Source organism: Mesoplodon mirus (assembly GCF_964341445.2).
Source record: "Mesoplodon mirus genome assembly, chromosome: 9".
Lineage (NCBI taxonomy): Eukaryota > Metazoa > Chordata > Mammalia > Artiodactyla > Ziphiidae > Mesoplodon > Mesoplodon mirus.
The window spans coordinates 23,200,267-23,215,998 of NC_138985.1; the positions used below are offsets into that span (position 1 = coordinate 23,200,267).

The following is a 15,732-nucleotide window of genomic DNA, read 5'->3' on the forward strand; positions in this document are numbered from 1 at the left end:
TACAAACAGGCCACCCAGCCCAGGGAGAGTGCAGTATATACAGTACTTTATTCAGGAAAGGGTGGGCTCCTATAGTAGCTGTTACTTGCCCCATTTTAAATAGTAATTTTGCTGAAGACTTGTTTTATTCTCAACATTGACATCTTGGTCTTTGATCACCATTTTAAAAACAAAGACCTTTCACTAGGCTTTAGGTAAGATATATTTCCTAGCTCTAAACTCATATTTAAGATCCAAAACTCAAAAGTGAATTTTGCCTTGTCTGAATCCAGAGAAACGAGCCGTGGGTAGTTTGGGGATACAGAGGGGCGTGGGGCTGGCTGAGAGATGATCTTTTCACTCTTAGCATAATAAGAAAGAAGGTGGAGATGTGGGGACAGGATAAACGGGGTGGGGGGGTCTCTGTGATCATTCTAAAGCAATTCCTATAGTTTTCTTGCGGGACAGCTTCTATAAAGAGTTGCCTGTTGGGAGGATCAGGGCAGTTCACAGTTCACTCCTTCTCTGGTCAGCCCCCTCAAGGTACACCAAAAGCACCTGAGGGGAGGGAAAGATAATGACAGGGAAGGGACAATGTGTCTGCGATTCAATGGCCATTTCTAGGGTCTGATTCTTTATAAACACAGGGTGCTGAAGGTAAAAGCCAAATTAGTTTTGATTCACTTTTCAGGATCACACGGACATCTTCTCCATCCACATGGTTCAGAGTGATGGTAAATGCCAGGGAGGGTCTGACTCCCGGGCCTAACAGCTTTCCAACGTTAATACTTACGATCAAGAGGGACTTCCAGTGCACTAATCATCTGGCACAGGAAGAGTATCAGGGGTGCTCGGCCTGAAGATAAGTGCTTCTTTTTCGGCATCATTATTTTAAGCTGCATTAGCTGAACTCCCGCTGAGCCCCACAAGCTGAATTTCCTTTTCTTCTTTCACAAAAGATGTGTGTGCAACGTTTACATAAGTCTCATGCAGGAAACTGAAAAAGGATAGGAGAAGAATTATAGTGCACTTTTTAAAAAAGGAGGAAATGAAGAGAGGAGGTCGGCAGCACAGAAAATCAGTTCTGTATTATACATGAACTCTAAATGGAACTCTAACTTTTAAATATTTCACTCTGAAGACTGGGAGAATCATTTATTCATAAATCAGCTAAAATTAGGTCAGAAATATTTGTAGGGATGTCAAGCAAAATCTGTCAACTTTGTCATCCTTCTGATTTTCCCATTTTAAATATGTGCTTTATATTAGAGGCTACCATGTTCCTAATAGATCAGGAAAACTTGGCTTATAAATCGGTCAGAAGGTGTGCCTTTGAAGGGGAGGCCTGATGGCTTCTCCTTTCTAGAGATTACCTCTGGGAAAGTTCAGGGCATGGCTGCCAATTTGCTTCAAACCCCAAACACTGATTTACCGGTTGAACCACCAAGAATCCCGGCCTTCTCCATCTCCTACCTAGACCGTGGCACCAGCTATGCCTGGGCTCTGAGTTCCAGGTCTTCCTCACTGCAGTCACCCTCCTAAACAGTGCTGATTAGTTTTCCTAAGGGTCTTTGGTTAAATACTGGGAGTAGCCCCATGGGACCTACCCGATTAAAGTTCAATATATCCTTAAATAAGTAATACAAAAACTTGAATGACCTGGTCCCAATTTATCCCACCAACCTCATTTCCCTCTATCATCATGTAAGTATTCTTTTTTGTCTGATTGTCTGATTCTGCTTTTCTTTCTTGGGTCAATCCTTCAATACGCTTTGAATTTTCCTAACTTCTTGCCTTGGTTTATTCTATTCCTTTTAGCTGGAATGGCCTCTCCACCATATTCCCTCAACAATGTCCAACGGATTTCTTTATAGAGCATTTATTGGGTTGGCCAAAAAATTCATTTGGGTTTTCTGTAACATCTTATGGAAAAACCTGAACGAACTTTTTGGCCAACCCAACATGAGCTGATCACTCAAACTAGAAGGCATTTCACTCTCTGAGAATCTCTGAAATGATGTTTTACTCATCACATATAGTATACAGGTAGATACAATGATAGACTTTTTTGGGGGTATGCATACTCTCTCCCCTACTTCTTCAGGCAAAGACTGAGCTTCTCCCATCTTTGTATTCCTCTCCTATCACCTAAGATAGTATACCTTGTACATGAAAGTGCCAAGAGAACAAGAGCACACAGAATATAGACCTCTGTCCTACAACAGACCTCTACCTGGAATGACGGGTTGAATCACATCTTCTCATTAATAAAGAGAAGTGTGAGTGTCCAATGGCTCTCTTGAGAAGGTAGGGATGTCATTATTATAGACTACGATTGTTCTTACAGCTTAATTACTGGTGTAATCGTGTATTTTTAAAATGTCCATCATTCCCACTGAACTGACAGCCTCGAAGGGTAGGGACCACACCTTTCCTGTTCCCCATTGTGTCCTCAGAGCTCATCACAGTGCCTGGCACATGGTAGGGAGTAAATAAATATTGGTAGAAAAAAAGTGAAGGGGGGAAAGGGGAAAGGTGAGGTTGTATTCAGATAGGCACTCTGACCACAGTCTGCCTGAGGCTATATTTATATTTACACTACTTGGTTTAAAAACCACACTCTTGTCAGTATGGTCAAATTAGTTGGCATATCATGTCTGTGTATGGAAGAGAGCTTACATGTATAAAAGAAAAATGAAACAGTGCTAACAACGTGTTTTGCTAGCAGCTGAGCTCTGATTTGAACCTGATTATAATTATAGTTGGACATGTCTTGCTAAACAAATACAAAAAAGTATGCTAAACATAGACATTATACATATATAAATATTATTTTGTGAATGAAACATCCATACTGTGTGGTTTCATTTAAGATCCAGGAAATTTGTCCTTCCAGATTATAATCTATAAACAATCATGACCATTAAACATCAAGAGGCCGGTAGAAAAGCTCGCCCAACCATTTCTAACCAAACTATAAACGAGACTGTCTTTCTGCGCATGCAAAGCAGATCTATACCATTTAATCGAATTTACTTAGGTCTCTCATGATTTTTTTTTGTTGAAACGCTAATTGTGAATTTACACATAAGCTTCAAGGAAAATTAACATAAATGGCACAAATGGCACAAAAACAAGTCACTGTTACATTACTACACATACTGAGAGAAAACGACAGAACCAAGCACCAAGAAAACAAAAGGCATACCTGCCTGATTTGTGTGTCAAGCTAACTGAGTTCATTCAATTTAAGTGCCTAGCTTTCTGAACAGATGCCAGAGAACTAAAACACTTTCTAAAAGATGTACTAAGAAATTGTAATGCCCGTAAGATCTTAAGCAACTACATACAATTTCCAAGTTCTTCATTCATTATTTATTTTGCCTGGATGCCTTAACTATTCATCCTTCAGAACAGAGAAAACAATGACACAACGTCGTGTAAAAGAAAGTATCACTCAACCGGCTTTGCCTTTTCAGAATATAGATGGAAGAAAATATTCCACATTAAATCACAGTGTTATATAAAGAAAAAAATAAAAATCTTAAGAAAAACTGAAACAACACTTACTTAAAGAGACATGAGTAAATCTTCACAGTGAGAGGAGGTCATGAACTACAGGAAATGAAGATGTGGTCTCTCTTCAGAAGCTGTAAGTTCATTTAAACCAATAGCCACAAAATCATCTCCAGTGTAGATTCTGTTTGGGGAGGGCAAAGCAATGGCCCAGCCCACCCTCCAAATCCTGCCCATGGAAAATCACCGACGTCTCCTATGAATGCCATCACAGGTGAATAACCCAACACCCAAGGACAGCATTAGGTCCCCGGCACTCAGTCACAGTGAAAATCAAATACAGCTACAGAAAACTGAGCTTTCTCTCTTGAAGAGTGATGGGCTTTGCAAGTCTCACAAAGAAAAACCACTGCTTCTGCCCTTGGAGTACTGATGTCAGCACCCTGCCCTGCCAGGCGCCCACCTGGCTTTTAGTTAACCTTGGAAAAATGATGGTCATTCTCTCTTACATGAGAATCGTGAACTAAAACTAAATGGTTAATGCAATTACATTAAAATGAATGAAACCCCCATTTGAAATAGCAGCATCTTGTTTAGACAAGGCTAGAGGGCATGTTAGCACAATATAGCTTATAATTTTCAAAAAATATTTGCCACAGACATTTTAAAGCATGCCTGAATGAGGCAAATGATCGGTTCATCTTCAGAATATAAATTATCCTGATATTTAAAATCACATATATTGTTAAAACAACCCAGAGTAATGATAAGCAGGAAAGCCTTTTACTATTTCACTTCATTTCACTCCGTTCAAAGCAACTTTTCATGTATTACCTACAGAATCTCTTAACACAAGGAAAAAAAAAATCTCCCTCTTTTAGTAAACTTTTTATCATTAGGAAAGAAACGCAATTCAAGATTTCCTTACTTCTTTTGCCTAAAATTCATATTAAACCATACAGCACATGTTGCCTCACATTTTTACCATACATTTTAAAAGAAAAACCTAAGGTTTTGACAAAGGATTCATATTAAGCCCAAGAAACATAGCTCTCTTGTTGCTTAAGAAGTCCTGTCATTAGAAAGAAAAGAAAATCTTTGTTTTTCTCAAGTGAAAACTGAAATTATTTGAATAAAAAAAATATAGCAGCTCTCCACTAGAACCAGAAGGCCATGCATTACTTACCACTTCATTCTAGCCTGTCTGTACTTTTCAGCTTCCCAACATGGGTGGTTCAATGTTGATTGCACAGTGTAACACAATCTACTCTCTAAGCCAGTAAACAAAGATGCTTATGTGACTGGATGCCCTTTGGCACACTAATTATCGCTCTGGTGAGCCCTCAGCGGCTGGCCTCACTGAGTGGATAGCTGACTGGAAGTGGCATCATCTTGACTGTGAAAGGCGTTTTTCAGCAATCAACTCAGGATGGTTACTTTTTTTTTTTAAATTGAGGTACAGTTGATTTACAATGTTGTGTTAGTTTCTGATGTACAGAAAACTGATTGTTATATATCAATATACATGTATATGTGTATATATATATTCTTTTCCATTATGGTTTATTACAGGACGTTAAATATAGTTCCCTGTGCTATACAGTAGGACCCTGTTATTTATCTATTTTATGTATAGTAGTTTGTATATGCTAATCCCAAATTCCTAATTTATCCCTCCCCCAACCCCTTTCCCCTTTGGTAACCACCAGTCTGTTCTCTATGAATCTGTTTCTGTTTTGTAAATAAGTTCATTTGTGTCATATTTTAGATTCCCCATATAAGTGATATTATATATTTGTCTTTCTCTGTCTGACTTAATTCTCTCAGTATGACAGTCTCTAGGTCCATCCATGTTGCTGCAAATGGCATTATTTCACTCTTTTTTACGGCTGAGTAGTATTGGGATGGTTACTTTTTATATTTTGTTAAACATTTACCAAAAGGAATAAGCACACTAATGCCCATTCCTAGCCCGTGCTTGTGCTCGTCAATCACTGGTTTTGAGTCTAAGGCTATGGAAGGAAGATTAGAGAGAAATGGACAAAGCCTTCGTATAATTAACACATGAACAAAGTCACACAAATCTACACAACTCCACTACCAGGAATGCGCCTTAGAAAAAAGGAGTTTGGGATTATGTGACTCTAGAGATTGTAACGATCTCTTCAAATAACAAGGCAAACTTTGTGAAGCAAAGGAACACATTTCTAATTCCCTCCAGGACCAAAGGGAGGTCCCATAATAGAGATTCTACAAGGAATCTGGTAGCTAGAACCTGGAATAGTACCGAAGGAAAGGTGAATAATTAATAGATGTTTTTTTAACCAGATAATAGACCACAGAATACATCTTGATAATAGCTCAAATCTCCATTCCTCAGAGCACTCTAACTGATTATGTTATTTGGTATTCATAAAAATCACAGAAAATAGGAAAGCAGGTATTATACCCATTAAACAGATGAGGAAAAAACCAATCATGGTGGCCATTATTCATTGAGACTTTCTATGTGCCAGGAATCACTCTGAGTTTGTTCCATGTATTAATTTATCTCATCTTGCCAATAACCCCAAAAGGGAAACTCTAGTTCATTTCCCAGTTTACTGGTAAGGAACCTGAGATGCAGGATGGTAAAGTCATTTGCTTAAGGACACACACAAGAAGAGACAGACCCAGAACTCCAGTTCTTCCGAAAAGTTCTAGAGCTTTCAGCCTGTCACACCCTGAGAAGCCCTAGCACTTCCCTTCTTCTCATATCCTCTTATTTTGCATTTAGCCAATAAGCAAACAGAATTACCAAGTTTAGTCACTGATGTTAAAAAACAAAGTGCTAATGGTTTTTGAATATCTATAGAAGATCTTCCCGGTGTGGCCCAGAGCACAACTTCAGGGGCCCCTTCACACTGGATAGCACGTGAACAGGGCCTGCTGGAATTGTACCACATGCTGGCCCTGGCCTTTGAAAGGAACCACAAGCTAGGACACTGTAGGCAAGACACACTTTCAGAAAGTTAATTTTAAAAGCAGGCAATGTAATTATGGAGAATATGGAGGTTTCTTAAAACACGAAAAATAGAGTCATCATGTGATCCAGTAATCCTACTCCTGGGCATATATTTGGAAAAGACAAAAACTGTAATTCGAAAAGATACATGTACCCCAATGTTCACAGCAGAACTATTCACAGTAGCCAAGACATGGAAGCAACCTAAATGTCCACTGAAAGACTAATGGATAAAGAAGATGTGGTACATATATACAAGGGAATATTACTCAGCCATAAAAAAGAATGAAATTATGCCATTTGCAGCAACATGGATGGACTAGAGATTATCATACTAAGTGAAGTGAGTCAGATAGAAACAGACAAATATCATATGATATCACTTCTATGTGGAATCTAAAAAAATGGTACAAATGGACTTACTTACAAAACAGAAATAGACTCACAGACATAGAAAACAAACTTACGGCTACCAAAGGGGAAAGGGGAGGAGGGATAAATTGGGAATTTGTGATTGACAGGTAAACACAACTATATATAAAATAGGTAACTAATAAGGACCTACTGTATAGTATAGGGAACTCTATTCAATATCTTATAATAACCTATAATGGATAAGAATCTGAAAAAGAATATATATCTATACTTATATTTATCTGAATCACTTTGCCGTATACCTGAAACATTGTAAATCAACTATTCATCAATTTAAAACAAAAAGGGAACCACAAAAATTTTAAAAACTAAAAACTAAAACTAAAAATATTTAAAATGCCTCAAAGAAAGTAGGCAATATACATGCACATGGTACCACATTCATAAGGTACAAAAGACCATATAATTCAAAGTAAGCAGCACAACAACCCACTTTCTCCCTTGGAAGGGTTACTAATACCAAGTTTTGTGAATTATTCTAGGGATATTTCATGCATGAAGAGGTCTAAAAACACACATTACACAATGTTTTAAGGACTGCTTGGATATAGAAAACAATTTTAAAGCCCTTGTGCCATTGAAGTTAGATCATCAAAAACAGCCAAGTCTTTCAATAAAATCTAGTTAGCTGCAACACACGAAATTATTTGGATACGGGCTTTTTCACACCTCCTTAATTTAACACAGCAATTACAAGAAAGGAAACAGTAAAGGATGTTAAACTGAGAGATCTAAAACAAAGGATAAAGCATGCTTAATGAAAAGTCCATATGGGTGAGGCTAATGGCGACCATGACCAAGGGTGGCACCTGTCTCACACTTGTCCAGCCAATTATCTGATGACAGTTGTCAGGATTGGCTTCAGGGGTGAGAGAGCTGACGAGAAAAGGAAGGATGGGCGGAGTAAGAGAGAAAGGGACTAGGGCCTCTCAAAGGAAGCCTTCCTCACCCCCACTTCTGAATCACAAGTAGCTAAACAGATCAGAGAGGAGACTATTCCCTCAATGCCTGCCACGTTCACAGTCTGTCTTTCTGCACTGACGCCACCATCCTGACCGGGGCTAGAAGAATCAGGCGTGGGTGTCTGACCACAGGCCATGTAGAGCCTGTGAGATGACTTGGCTATTTTAGAGGGCTGGAGAGTGACCAATGAAGTGGTAGTGAATTCCTTTCCCATGGGGAGCATGAATATGAGGCAGAAAGAGAGAATGAGTCAACAGTTTGGAGCAGGGACAAAGGCCAAAGATGACACAGAGGCAAAGCAGCATGAGAAACCATGAGTAAGCAGGGCATGGGAGGTGTCCCAAGCATAACGGAGCAGTGGGCAGCAACAGGGTCAGTAGAAGCAGACGGTCACTGAGTGCCCACGGCATTGGTGGAATGCCTGGCGGGTGATGACAAGGACTTACTCCACTTGCACTGTGATCACCAGGTCTCTCAAACTCTTCGCACCCCAAAGAACGTTCCAATTCTCTATGAGGTTCGCCAGAATAGTGCTTGTGGTGGAAAGGTCTTCCTGTCTTTCTTGCAGCATGTGAACTCTAAAACGAGTCTTTGCTAACGTGGTAGGTAGACTGTTACATCAGTGGTCCACAGCAAGTACTCCTCCAGCATGTGTCCCTTTGTGCAGTCCCTTCTCACTATGACTCCGGGCTTGGCCATGGGACATGCTTTGGCCAATGGGATTTTAGCAAGGATTATGCAAGCAGAGGTATGATGAGCATTTGCACACTGGGCTTTCCTCTTGTAATGTTCCCTCTGGGAAGCTTAGCTAGACTATGTATGGTGAGAGGAAAGAGTAGAAAGGGGCCTTGGGGAGATGAAAGATCATCTTGGACTTTTGGGGCCCTACCTGAGCTCCCAGCTAAAATCAGCTGAGTAAGTGACTTGTTGAACTACACGTAACAGAAGAACCATCTGAGAATAGAACAACCAGATGCCAGTCATCTGAGGGTTAACAAACCCTCAGAATTACAAAAAATAATCAATTGTTTCAAGCCACAAAATTTGGAGGTGATTTGTTATGTAGCCACAGATACCTGAAACAATGAGATAAACTCAGATCGGCTATTTCTTGCAACCAGAAAGATGCTAATTTGCCCATTTAAGAGTTCTGATGGGACTTCCCTGATGGCGCAGTGGTTGACAGTCTGCCTGCTAATGCAGGGGACACGGGTTCGAGCCCTGGTCTGGGAGGATCCCACATGCCGCGGAGCAACTAGGCCCGTGAGCCACAACTACTGAGCCTGCGCGTCTGGAGCCTGTGCTCCGCAACAAGAGAGGCCGCGATAGTGAGAGGCCCGCGCACCGTGATGAAGAATGGCCCCCGCTTGCCACAACTAGAGAAAGCCCTTGCACAGAAACGAAGACCCAACACAGCAAAAATAAATAAATTAATTAACAAACTCCTACCCTCAACAACAACAACAAAAAAGAGTTCTGATGATTTAGATGTACAGATCTTCTTACAAGATCATGGCTGGAGCCACAGCAATCCTAAATGAATAGTCTGGTGATGTCGGTTTTCCCTCTAAAATGATCTGTCATTTTGTTTTTTCCTAGATATACTTCCTTGTATATATGTTGGTCCAGCCAAAGGACACAGACTTAAGTTATATTTCTCATACAAAACTTGTACTCAATAAATAGAAAATAGTTACTACTGACATCAAAGAAAACTTTTTACATGAAAATAATTGTGGATCGTGTCTAATTTAGAGTCTTAGGGATTATATCAATCTATTTCTAATGCAGAAAAGCAAAAATTAAGCTAGAGGACAGGGTGAGAGGGAGTCCTGTGTAGCTCCTACCTTCCCATCTTTATGAATCAGACCAGAATTTGCCAGTGCTCAATCTCGGCTTCTACGTGCACCTACGCACTCACCTACTAAACAGGGAGTTGAAGAAAAGGGGAAGGAGAAGGCGAAAGGCAGGCCTTAGAGACAGCTCTCTTCCTTTATCACAAGGTCCACTTCCCAGGTGACATCCTTCAGATTATGAAACAGAAACAAAGTTCCAATTTTTAAAAATGGAAAGTAGGGAACTGCTCTAAAGGTGAAGTCTGAGAAATGGAAATTTAATTCTGAATATGGGCCTCGATCGTTATATATTCAGACGCGTTTGTCAAGTCACCGAAACCAGCTCTGGCTCTACTTATCTTCTTGTAAATGGAGATTTCTATAAATATCACCGAAAAGATGTAAGGATCAGAAACACTTTATTAAAACCTCCAGCAGAAAAGGCCATGCAGGATATTAATACTCTACATGGGCTCTACTTTACCTATTTGTCAAGTAAACAACACATGGCAGCCATTTAATAGTAGATAACAGCATTCTGGAATGCCTTGGCAGGCTAGTCACTTAAAAAAAATTATGTCATATGTCAAAGATAAGAAGCCAGCATTTACAAACTGTTATTCTTGCGAAATGGTATGAGCCATTCAGGGTGGAGATGCATGGCAGGGGTCAAGATCTCAATGTGCTCCTCTCCTAATGGCCTGAGTTGTGGGGATGGGGAGAAGAAAGAGCTGGAGAGAGAATTAGCCTAAACCGCTGGCAGAAATTAACCCAGAGGTCTCAGCACAGTACAGTTGATACCTCACTCTTGCAAATGTCCAGTGTGGGTGGGCAAGAGGCTCTGCTCTAGGCTGACAGAGGCTCCACCATTTTGTGAGGCTGCCATCTCAATACGTGGCTTCCAGAGTCCCCGTGTTCTCCTGCTCTTAACTGCCGCCACCCAGAGGTGACGTCACATCTTTTGCTTACCACCCATGGACCGGAGGGAGTCAATGACTCCAACCACAAGGGATTCTGGGAAATGTCCAGTGCCTGTGAATATCTCTGGAGCACCACTATCTCTGCCACAGAGAGCATGCTTGGTTCACAGTAAATCTGAAGGCTGAAGGTGCCTTTCTGGAAAGAGTTTCAGAAGTCACAGACTACAGGAGGGCCATTGTACTGTTTCCTCTCAGTGATCAGCCAGAGGGCGGGATGATGATGGTGTGCAAGGGTTGTGTGGGTGCTGGCTGGCTGCAACCATCTCCTCTGCCTTCCGTCCAGCTGCATTTCTGAATCACTCTTTCCTATAACTTGGGTTTGCCCCAGACATGGGCCTGGGCATGGGGGTGAGCAGGCAGAATGCCCAGATTGATCAAATCCAAAGGCTGTCCCTCCTGCCATGTCACAGATGACTATAATCTTCACAGTAACATTTCAAGATGCATTTTGCTAAGGTATCCAGGCTCTGTATAATCACAACGGGACCGTGAAAATGAGAAATGGAGTCTGACATGACATGAAGAATTGTGTTTTCCACTTGTTATCAGTGCTGGGGAAGGTGTATTATCATAAACTAAATAGCTGGAAATCCTTCATTCCAGCTAGAGGCGATTTTATATAAAGAACAAATCCCAGTCACTTGCTGATACGCATTTTCTACTACAAAGGATTTACCAGCCAAACAGGGGAGTAATTCATATTTAATTCCTGGAACATTTAATTTTCTTTAAACAGGCTATGTGAAAATCTGCATTTATAAAAAAAAATCTTTGCTTCGAAGAGAATTTGTCAGATTTACTTCAAAGAGCATCCTCCTCCTGGCATTTAGAATAGAATTCAGCCTCCAGGAAGTTAAATATTAGCTCCTCAGGAGTCCATATTCTCTATAGAAGCAAAGCACACAAAAGCGTGAATGTTAGAAACACTGTTCTCTGCAATGTGAGATTCAATCAAGCCAACAGTCAAAGCTCTAGAATATTCTGTTTGTGTGCCTTCTCAGGAACCACCTTTTCTATAAAAAGGTCATATTCTATTTCTATCACTACTTAAAGGGACTTCATAGAAGAAATTTCATTGCTATGGTGTGGAAGAAATAAAAACTCAAAGAGCAGGTTAGAAGCATCATCCAGAGGAAAGCATTCTTGGTCCAAGTTTCCAGCTCCCTGGAAGAATCAGAAGAGAAAAACCTCTGGTTTTCATCAAAGTTGGTTAATAGGAACATTAAACCTAAAATTACAGCCTCTTTGCAGCTCTTCAGTGGAGTAATTCATGAACAAAATTTTTGTGGGTAAACTGAGTTCCTAAAGACAAATATTTGTGGCTTTCCAGAAAGAGAGTCGGGAAGTAAGAAGAAAAAGTGAGACAGGAGGATGAAGGCAAAGCAATGAAAGAAGAAATGCTGCAGCTGTTAGAAATTTCCAGGTTACATTATTATTATTATCACTTTTTTGTTTGGAAATTGTGGTAATTCATAAAGAAGGTGGGCAGAAAAATATCTATGAAAAATAAAAATTTTAAGCACATGTAAGGAATCATAACTATTCTAAGGGAAACATTTACACAGAAGCCCCTCTTCAAGGGCTCATGCTTTGATTACCTCTAAGGTCTCTTTCAGCCTTACTCGGAATTACGAGAGCTGCACCTGCTATAATGTAAGTGGAATCCAATAAAGTGGCCACCAGCAGTACAGCCACTGAGATACCACAGCAGAAAGAAAAACAGGGAAAAAAAGAGAGCTAAGCGTCAGATTCCACAAGGCTGCTGGTTATTGGATCTGATAAAGGTAGGCAAGGCAGGAATGCAGAAATGAGTACTCTCTCAAACAAAGGGCAGGAGGATGGAAGCAGGTAAGGCACGTCTGTGCCCAGCACTTTCTCAGAGAGGGGTGGGCTTGGGGGCTCTCGGCTGACGCTGGGCAGTGGCTTCTGGGTCTGGGCGTCACTTGCTGGATCCCTGTGTCCAGGGGAGCCAAGTTGAACATCTTTTGGAGAAGGGAATTCAAAAGGCTGGCAGAGCGGCCGACAGACTGTAGGAGTGAAAGGGCTGGGTAAAGGATGCAATCAGGAAAGAGGTAACAGACAGGATACCAAGGGAGACCACGAAGAATAAGGCTGGAGACCAAGGGAACCCAGAGACATTCCCAGAGCAGAAGAGAACAGCTGGATATGGCTTTCACTGGGTATTGGGTGTGAGTGTAGGGGCCACCCAGTCATGGGCAGAAGAAACTTAAAAGTCCTTTCTCTCCCTGCCAGGTCAGCGGGCTCAGGATTAAGTTGGTAAACATCGGGTCCCCCCCTTGCCCAACCTACTAGGCCAAGGGCAGCACCTTAAATATGTCCAATTAGCCTGTCTGAGGAACGCTTTCAAAGTTTAGGTTTTTGTCTACTTTAAGAATTTTTGAAAAGGGTGTTCTAGGCCTTTGCTGGAGTACAAAACTTTAACTGTTGGCCTCCAACTTCTCTGCTAAGTTTTGTAGAGAAAAAAAAGACTTTGTTTTTGTTTTCAGAAGGCCTAACTACCCTTCTAGAAATTGCTCCAGCAGGTCTGTGAATACTCGATAGCAGCTCCGGGTTAACTTCTGAGCTTTATCAAAGTTGGTTATAAGAACAGGATATATATATTCACATTTTTTTCTCTGTCCCTACATTTAACTAGTTCATGAGACCTAGTTCTTATGTACAGACTTGGCAAACTGGATTAAGCTGTCAGACAGACAAATAAGAACCAGAAAACAAGAGCCATGTTTGAAAGGTGTATTTTTGGTTTCCATTGAGAGGGAGGGTTTGAATGGAGACTAGTTATCCTGTATGCATTTCTGAGTATGCTAAAGGGTGGGGGAAGAGGGGAATAGGGAGTTATTGTTTAATGGGCACAGAGTTTCAGTTGTGCAAGATGAAAAAAGTTCTGGAGATGGATGGTGATAATGGTTGCATAACAATGTGAATGCACTTAATTCCACTGAACTGAACACTTACAAATGCTTAAGATGGTACCTTTTATCTTATGTCTGTTTTAATACAATTTAAGAAAAAAGAAAAAAAATTCATTGCATACCTATTAAGTTTCAGATACTCTGGGCAGGGGGCAATTCAAAAGCAAATTCGACATAATTCATGTCCCTGATGTGCTCACATCTGGGCTTGGGAGAGGGAAGTGTGCTTTAGGAGAACGTAACCAAATGTAAAACAACGTGGTATGTTCTTCATTAGCAGCAGGAAGTAGGATGCAACCAATTCTGCTCAAGAGGGAAGAAGAAAGACTTCAGTATGAAGAGCTGAACTCTGCCTTGGAAGAATAACAAGAATACTCCAGGCAGAGAAGGGAACACTTCTACACTGTTGGTGGGAATGTAAGTTGGTATAGCCACTATGGAAAACAGTATGGAGGTCCCTCAAAAAACTAAAAATAGAGCTTGCTTATGATCCTGCAATCCCACTCCTGGGCATATATCTGGAAAAGACGGAAACTCTAATTCAAAAAAATACATGCACCTCTATATTCATAGCAGCACTATTCACAATAGCAAAGACACAGAAACAACCTAAATGTCCACTGACAGATGAATGGATAAAGAAGATGTGGTATATATATATACAATGGAATACTACTCAGCCATAAAAAAAGAATGAAATAATGCCATTTGCAGCAACATGGATGGACCTAGAAATGATCATACTAAGTGAAGTAAGTCAGAAAGAGAAAGACAAATATCATACGATATCACTTACATGCGGGATGTAAAACGTGACACAAATGAACTTATTCATGAAACAGAAACAGACTCAGAGACATGGAGAACAGACTTGGGGTTGCCAAGGAGGAGGTGGATGGGGTAGGGATGGATTGGAAGTTTGAGATTAGTAGATGCAAACTATTATATATAGAATGGATAAACAAAGTCCTACTGTACATCACAGGGGAATATATTCAGTATCCTGTAATAAACCATAATGGTGAAGAATATGAAATATATATATATGTATAACAATCACTCTGCTGTACACCAGAAACGAATACAACATTGTAAATAAAATAAAATAAATTCCATAAAATAAATGTTTAAAAAAAGAGTGCCATCTTCTCATGCAAAGAATAAAATGTGCAGGAAATTTTAGAGGATTCAATTAAGTTTAACTCAATAATCTGAGAATCAGTTATGTCCAGATCAATGGCTGCCTGACGCTGGGGTGGTCAGAGGAGATGGATGGCAAACGGGCAGGAAGGAGCCTTTTGAGGACTGTGCTCAGCAGAATGGAAAATATAAGGCTTCTGGGGCCAAGTTATAATTATTTAAAATGACAACAGTATACCTGGCCTCTTGATCCCTGTCATCAGCACAACCACTAAAGCATAAAACTAACAAACAGACATGGCCAAGGCATTGTTGTGGCATCCAGATAGTTCTTTTTTTTTTAATTTTTAGCCAAGTTGCGCAGGGAACTTAGTTCCCTGACCAGGGATTGAACCCGAGCCCCCTGCAGGGGAAGCGCAGAGTCTTAACCACTGGACTGCCAGGGAAGTCCCCAGATGATTCTTGATACTTTATAAAGGAATGAAATTCAATAATTTTAATACAAATAAGAGAACAGCTTTGTGACCTTGGATTAGATTTCTTAGATACGATACTAAAAGTATAATTCATAAGAGGAAAAAAAATGATAGATAAAAATGGATAGATTGAACATTATCAAATTAAAAACATGTGTGCTCCAAAAGACACCAATAAGGAAATGCGAAAATAAGCCACAGACTAGGAGAAAAATATTTACAAATCATAAAACTAATAAAGGACTTGTATCCACAACATATAAAAAAACTATTACAACTCAAAAGTAAGACAAACAATTAAAAAAAATAGGCAAAAGATTTGGATAGATACTTTCCCAAAGAAAATGTACAAATGACTAATAAACACATGACAAGATGTTCAGTATAATTTATCATTAGGGAAATGCAACTGTAAACCAAAATGAGATACCACCACACCCATTTAAATAGCTTTGCTTTTTGCAGTACGTG

At 40.2% G+C, this 15,732-nt stretch overlaps 1 protein-coding gene across 1 annotated transcript in view; it reads right to left on the bottom strand.

The window, feature by feature from the left end:
- NRCAM (neuronal cell adhesion molecule) overlaps window positions 1–15,732 on the bottom strand; it is a 250,809-nt gene that overhangs the window by 86,853 nt on the left and 148,224 nt on the right. Inside the window, exon 3 of the mRNA XM_082633110.1 lies at window positions 773–976. Coding sequence (XP_082489236.1) covers window positions 773–881 — 109 coding nt within the window. The 5' untranslated portion in view covers window positions 882–976. The remainder of the gene's footprint in view (window positions 1–772; window positions 977–15,732) is intronic.